The sequence below is a fragment of the Entelurus aequoreus genome, linkage group LG14 (assembly GCF_033978785.1).
Source record: "Entelurus aequoreus isolate RoL-2023_Sb linkage group LG14, RoL_Eaeq_v1.1, whole genome shotgun sequence".
NCBI classification, from domain to species: domain Eukaryota; kingdom Metazoa; phylum Chordata; class Actinopteri; order Syngnathiformes; family Syngnathidae; genus Entelurus; species Entelurus aequoreus.
The window spans coordinates 56725399-56733025 of NC_084744.1; the positions used below are offsets into that span (position 1 = coordinate 56725399).

At 42.4% G+C, this 7627-nt stretch overlaps 1 protein-coding gene across 3 annotated transcripts in view; it reads right to left on the bottom strand.

Moving 5' to 3' along the window:
- Positions 1-772: 772 nt before the first annotated feature.
- Positions 773-7627, bottom strand: part of zgc:162816 (uncharacterized protein LOC571260 homolog) — a 16431-nt gene continuing 9576 nt past the window's right edge. For all 3 annotated transcript variants that reach the window (XM_062070282.1, XM_062070283.1, XM_062070284.1), the window contains exons 5-10: positions 5389-5569; positions 5161-5279; positions 4970-5096; positions 1369-1431; positions 1175-1280; positions 773-1106 (exon numbers count right to left, since the gene is read on the bottom strand). In XM_062070282.1, coding sequence (XP_061926266.1) covers positions 1017-1106; positions 1175-1280; positions 1369-1431; positions 4970-5096; positions 5161-5279; positions 5389-5569 — 686 coding nt within the window. In that variant the 3' untranslated portion in view covers positions 773-1016. The remainder of the gene's footprint in view (positions 1107-1174; positions 1281-1368; positions 1432-4969; positions 5097-5160; positions 5280-5388; positions 5570-7627) is intronic.

Here is a 7627-nt window from a genome sequence, read left to right on the forward strand (position 1 = left end):
CATCTCATTGTGCAACATGTGAATGTTTTAGTGGGAAATAAATGCGATATCTGAAAGGGGTAAGTACACAGCTCATGAAAAACAATATTTTTTGTTATTGTCATTGTAAGTGGGCCAAAACACTTATATTAGAAAATATGGAAATGACTGCTGTCATTTGATTATAATAATAAAACATTTAACTTGTTATTTAGTCAGGTTTGGGACAGGTGTGGCCACAGTGTGCACGTCTGACGTCGCTCACATGTGCTCCACTGAATGCTCAAGGAGTTTTTGCGTTTGCTCACGCATATGGAAAATTAGAGGGAACATTGTTTGGGGGTATCCATAAAACGGCGATAGGGAGAAGTTTTTATTCACACAATGGTGGAGGCTCCACCGAACCCCTAGGTTAAGAACCAGTGACATACACTATTTGATTTCCTATTATGCAGCTCATTTTTATTTGACAGTTATTGAAATATCTTGTGTGACATCATGCACAAAAGTGCACTTTATTAGTTTTAAACTATTGTAGTGGCGTTCTGTACAAAAAGTGCACGTTAATTTAGTGTTGTTTTGATATGTCATCTTAGTGACATCATGCACAAAAGTGCACTCATAGCTTGTTTTAAAATGTCTCTGACAATCTTGCACTTTCTGTTTTGGAAATGACATGAATGTTTGTGCCACTGCTTAATAACTGTTTAATAAATACACTTTTGCTAAATTGACTTAGTGGTGATTTCCCTCTCTGCATGAAAGTTTAAAATGAGCATATATTAATGCAGTATGAAGAAGAATGTTTTAATGTAGACACATAGAATCATCATACTGCTGTGATTATATGCATCAAGTGTTCATTCAAGGCTAAGGCAAAATATCCACATATATATCTGTATATCGTGTATCGTGACATGGTCTAAAAATATTGAGATATTAATAAAAAGGCCATATCGCCCAGCCCTAATCTACAGTCATCCATCATTATTGAATTAATGTAGCGGTTATTCACGGCATGAGCACGCATTGTATATTCACCAGCCGCGCGTCGGCGTCCACTTGCCCTGAAGAATGCCCTGACTGTGCACGTGATAGACAGGATGCATCGCCGCCGTAGCACACGCCTGCAACACACGGACACCGAGGGTGAGACAAGAGGAACGCGGCGAGAAACGCACACGGCGCCACTTACATGGTACGGCACCAGCGTGAGCAGAGAGCCCAGAGGGTGCTTGCCGTAATCCAGCTTCCCCACGATGGACTCCACTCTTCCATGCTCCTGGGTCATAGACAGAAGCCTGCATGGAAACGATGGAAACGTCTCGCGTCAGCTATGCTCCCATTTTCAATTGAGACTCAAATAGACTCTATGTCGGAGTGCAGTACTTGAGGTCGGGATGCCCTTCAATCACGGCATATCCGCTCGGAAGTTTGCCAGCACCATCCAAACTGATGAACAACGACAGAGAAATAGTTATTTCCACTTTAAAACATCAAGACGCAGACCTCTGTCATGTCTGTGATCATGTTTTGTTTAAGTTATGTCCTGTTTGGTTTTTGGACTCTTTTTAGTTTCTTGTTTGGTCACCATAGCAACCCATTAGTTCCACCTGTTTCACGTTTGCACTCGCGCACCTGTTGCTAATCATGTTCCCGACTATTTAAGCCGATAGTTGCCAGGAAGTCAGCCTGGCGACATTAACTCTGATACCTCTGTTACGTCTACTACCCATGCTACCTCTTGTTTATCATAGTTCATGCTGTTCCTTCTGGAAGTGTTGTTTATTTCATGTCCATAGTTTTTGCCTTTGTGCTAAGTTTTTGTTTTCATAGCTAAGTTTGATCTCCGCCTTTTGTTTGTTCTTTTGTTAGTGTTAAAATAAATGATGTATTTACCTTCACGCCACGTCCGCTCCAATTGCTTTGCATTCCGGGAAAACAAACCGTCCCATAGTCCACGTTATGACAGCCTCGAATTGTAACTTTTTAAGGTGTGGAGAATGCATATATGTTTAAGAGTTCTTTCTTTATTCATAGTCATGTTTAAAGCAGCTAGTGTTTTTCCATTTGTACTCTTTCTATTCTTTCATTTTTATGTCCGCAAGTAAACTGTGTGTGTTACCTTAAAGGCTTGCACTGTAGGAGTTGGAGTACTCCCTTATGTCTTATCTGTAGTAGAACAATGAGGCTGTATTCCTTTCTGGACAGGTGGGGGCTTTCTTGGTATGCAAGAAGTTGTCTCTTCCGTTTGAATGTTAGACCAATTTGAGAAGCCAGTATGAATGTATTAGTGTGGGCTAGTCTCCTGAAGCTTTAGTAAAACTTGATAATATTCCTATTCTGTCTTGATGGTCCTTCTTACTCTGCATGTATGTCATCTGAAAGAACTTGGGATTGACCAGTGACTTTAATTCCCTGAGAGGGAATACTGGGCAGATGCAACAATTGTCAAGGCAAGTGTTGCCTTAAAGGAGGGCTCATACTTTAGGGCAGTGTTTTTCAACCTTTTCTGAGCCAAGGCACATTTTTGTCATTGAAAAAATCTCGAGGCACGCCACCAGCAGAAAACATGAAAAAATTAAACTCAGCAGCCGATATTGACAATAAAAAGTTGTTCTCGCAATTGTTGGATATGAATTCAAACCATAACCAACCATGCATCACTATAGCTCTTGTCTCAAAGTAGGTGTACTGTCACCAACTGTCACATCACGCTGTGACTTATTTGGAGTTTTTTGGTGTTTTCCTGTGTGTAGTGTTTTAGTTCTTGTCTTGCGCTCCTATTTTTGTTGTTGATTGTCATGTCATTTGTGGACGCCGTCTGCTGCTCCACACGCTGTAAGTCTTTGCTGTCGTCCAGCATTCTGTTTTTGTTTACTTTGCAGCCAGTTCAGTTTTAGCTTCGTTTTGCATAGCCTTCCCTAAGCTTCAATGCCTTTTCTTAGCGGCACTCGCCTATTGTTTATTTTTGGTTTAACACATGGGAGGGACGGTTCAATAAGTATATCAGTTTTAGTTGTGAAGTGAAGTGAATTATATTTATATAGCGCTTTTCTCTAGTGACTCAAAGCGCTTTTACATAGTGAAACCCAATATCTAAGTTACATTTAAACCAGTGTGGGTGGCACTGGGAGCAGCTGGGTAAAGTGTCTTGCCCAAGGACACAACGGCAGTGACTAGGATGGCGGAAGCGGGGATCGAACCTTGAACCCTCAAGTTGCTGGCACGGCCAGTCTATCAACCGAGCTATACCGCCCCTATTATATTCCATCCATCTATCAATTTTCTACCGCTTGTCCCTTTTGGGGTTGCTGGAGCCTATCTCAGCTGCATTCGGGCGGAAGGCGGGGTACACCCTGGACAAGTCGCCACCTCATCACAGGGCCAACACAGATAGACAGACAACATTCACACACTAGGGCCAATTTAGTGTTGCCAATCAATCTATCCCCAGGTGCATGTTTTTGGCGGTGGGAGGAAGCCGGAGTACCCGGAGGGAACCCACGCAGTCACGGGGAGAACATGCAAACTCCACACAGAAAGATCCAGAGCCCGGGATTGAACCCAGGACTACTCAGGACCTTCGTATTGTGAGGCACATGCACTAACCCCTGTTCCACCGTGCTGGCCCCTATTATATTATATAGTTATATTGTAAAACTTACAAACGTTGCTTAGAGTAATGAATGAAAAATCCATCATACTTCCAGTTGTTGAAAGCACTAAATGGAAGGACACTGCAGCACCTGCAGTGAGCGAATTTGTCCAAAAGATGGCGCCATAGCACAAACAATAAAAAAAAACCTGTCAGTGTTTTTGCTTTTTTTTTTTAAATATATTTTTGTTATGGCTGTCAGCGAAGAAAAATCCATAAATTAGCCGCTCCTATAGCGGCTTATAGTGCTGAATTTAATAGTTTTTCCCCCTGTAACATTACACACAGTTAGAACAGTAACACTGTGTTTGAATATGGGAAAATAAAACACCCTACTTCAATCAAGTGACTCTTTCTACCACAGTTTGAGAATCACTGGACTATACTAATACAAATCTGAATTACACAGCATAAAGTACATTATTAAAAGTAGAGATGTCTGATAATGGGTTTTTTGCCGATATCCGATATTGTCCAACTCTTAATTACCGATTCCGATATCAACCGATACGATATATACAGTCGTGGAATTAACACATTATTATGCCTAATTTTGTTGTGATGCGGGAGATGGTGGTGGGGGTTTGGTGGTAGCGGGGATGTATATTGTAGCGTCCCGGAAGAGTTAGTGCTGCAAGGAGTTCTGGGTATTTGTTCTGTTGTGTTTATGTTGTGTTACGGTGCGGATGTTCTCCCGGAATGTGTTTGTCATTCTTGTTTGGTGTGGGTTCACAGTGTGGCGCATATTTGTAACAGTGTTAAAGTTGTTTATACATCTACCCTCAGTGTGACCTGTATGGCTGTTGACCAAGTATGCCTTGCATTCACTTATGTGTGTGTAAAAGCCGCATATGTTATGTGACTGGGCTTGTATGGAGGAAAAGCGGACGTGACGACAGGTTGTAGAGGACGCTGAAGGCAGTGCCGCCCCAAATATTGTTATCGGGGTGGAAATCGGGAGAAATTCGGGAGAATGGTTGCACCGGGAGATTTTCGGGAGGGGCACTGAAATTCGGGAATCTCCCGGGAAAATCGGGAGGGTTGGCAAGTATGCCCTACGTCCGTGTTTTACCGGGTATGTACCGCTCCGTACAGCGGCGTTTTAAAAAGTCATTAATTTCCGAGATAATTTCCGATACTACATTTTAAAGTATTTATCGCCATCTCTAATTAAAAGGAATTGTCCCTGGAGCACCCCCTTGAAAATGAACATAATAAATAACCATCTATTAAATGGTTTAAACTTTTTCATTCAAATTTCCATTGAAACAAAGGATTGTTTCTTTTAAAGGCATTTGAATGCATTAACCGAGCGCTTGATGCACGCTGTACCTTAAACCGGTCCACCCGCAGTCAATCAATAGCTGGTTCCTGTGGGGACAATGTCCAATGACTCGGGTCAAAACGCGCACGGCCACGTCGTCCAAACTGCACGAGCCAATCAAAGACTGCTGCTCGTCTACAAGCAAAGACAATGTCATGTGTTTTGGTTTAGGGAGCGCAGCAACAGTGCATGCACGCACCGTAGAAGACGTAGTTTCCTGGGTGCACCTCGCTCAGCTGCGCCATGTCTCGGACCGGGTGACTACAGGAAGGCGTGGAGCCGATGCTTGATTTGCAGCTTATGCCGACAGCCTTCAATCTGCCAGTAGCGAAACCGGCGTCATACACACGTACAGTAAACATGATACTTTCCGCCCAAAAACGGGAGCTTCGAGTTAGAAAGTTGCGTATCTATAAACAGAATTTACCTTCCCATGAACTGAAGAGTGAGGTCGGTGGTTTCCTTGGCGACGGCCTGGATTTCCTTCACTCCCGTGCAGTTGTAGGTGTTCCCGCAGTGAGCGTACACCCCTGTTAGGTCCACGCCGGGCGTCCCGGCGATGGCCTGCGCTAGTTTGAGCGCGTCGGGTTCTGAATGGAGGATGCCGGCTGCAAAAAATAAAAAAATTAAAAAAGCATACAAATGGAGAACATGGGACTGTCTGCCCTGCAGGAGGAATTTGAGGACCAGTCATTTACAATTTAGAGTGAAAAGCAAATTGTATTTTCACTCGCGTACAAAATGTTAGAATAATTGTTTCTAAGTTATCACAAAAATGTGTGTTACATTGAGTGCCCGGTGAGAAGCAAAAGCTGTCTTTGAAACCTACCAAGAAGAAGGCTTGTAAAACTCCACTGTGTAGGGGGGAAGCAACATGAAGGTGTTCTGTTTTCTTTCATGTCTTGTAATCAACAGAAAGATATTGTTTTAACGCAAGGACTACAAAGCGGAGAGAAGGCAGGATCTGCCCAAGTTCCAGACAACCTTAAGACCTTCAGTATATCAGTATGTGGAATTAAATTATGGAATGGATTAAGCAAAGCAATCAAACAATGTACTAATATGATACACTTCAAGAAACTCTTCAAACTTAAAGTGTTTACAAAGTACAAAGAAGAAGAACCATGACAAACATTCTCAATTTATTTCATCCATCCATTCATTCATTCTTAAAGTAATCTTACTTATCTCACCATATAAAATATGACTTACTTCACCAATTATTATTATCGAATTCTTACTATTATTTATTTATTTATTTTTATTGTGATTACTTATGGAGTTTATTGTGAATAAATTGTGAACAGGAAGTGAACAAAAAGTTTTGCAACTGAACTTATGTAAAGAAAAGGGGTAGGATTAAATAAGCTCTGCTTCTTCCTACTCCTTTTCGAACATGTTGAAAAGAGAAATTGGAAATTGTGATGTATCATGTTGTATGCTTGCATGTTCCAAATAAACTCAAACTCAATCCTCTTTTTGAACCTCCTTTTTGAACTGTTTTACGAACCTCTTTTTGAACTGTTTACGACCTTATCTTTTGAACTGTTGTAACCAAAGGCGATGGCTTTTTACGACCTCGTCCCTTAGAAGCAGCTGTTGTCATGTGGTCAGAGAAAGCCCAAATAAAGGGGGAGGCGTACAATCTTTTGGTAGGGCATAATGACACTGTACAAGGGTACAGATGTCCAAGCGTTTCTCCTCAAAGTGAGCCAAATTGAATTCTGTCTCTGTTGAATTCTTTGCTTCTTGTCTTGTTTAATAGATGTCATTAGTGTTTGAACCTGACTCAAAACATTTCTAACTTGGATTGTTTCCCAGGCTTCGAGACTCTCCCGAAGGACAGTGCGGCGAAGACACAACCCTTCTTGTCTCTCATGGACACACACATCTTGTTGTTGACTTTGGACTGACTGGCAAGAACACCAAGGCCGCGGGACAGAGACACGCAACAGGCTTACACACACACACATGCATCCACAAAAAATATACGCCACGCCCCATCCAACGCCCTTGACGCGAACCCCTTAGGGGTGATAAATGCTTTAAAATGTAATATCGGAAATTATCCGTATCAAAAAGTAAAATGAATGACTTTTTAAAACGCCGCTGTACGGAGCGGTACATATCCGGTAAAACGCGGACATAGAGAGCAGTACAGAGCAGTTGCGTCTTCCAGTTAGCAGCCCCTCCCCTCTCCCCTCCCCCTTCTCCCACACACAACACAGGAGTTGACGACTGCAGCAGAGCATAACAACAACAAGAGTGTGTTGTTGCCGGTGCTGTAGCCATGGCTAACAAGCGAGCTCGCTCGGTGACTGACTAACGACAAGATGGCTATGGTTTGAGATTATTTCAAAGTGGGTCTGATGGATAAAAAAACTGGCAATTTGCAATGACTGCAAAAAGTAGGTTATGTGAGGAGGAACCAAGACGTCTTCCTTTAATACCAGCAATTTGATCTCCCACCTCTTCAAGAATCATAAGGAGATACACGATGAATACAAGCGGAAGATGGATGAAAAGCAAACACCGAAAGCAGCTCGCAGTGAACGGAGGTGCCCTATCTCAACGCAGCATTTCAGAAGCTCTGACTGACTGCTAGGCCACTTCAAGCACTCACCACTAGCTTGCAGCACATTTGTGTTACTTATACAAATACATAA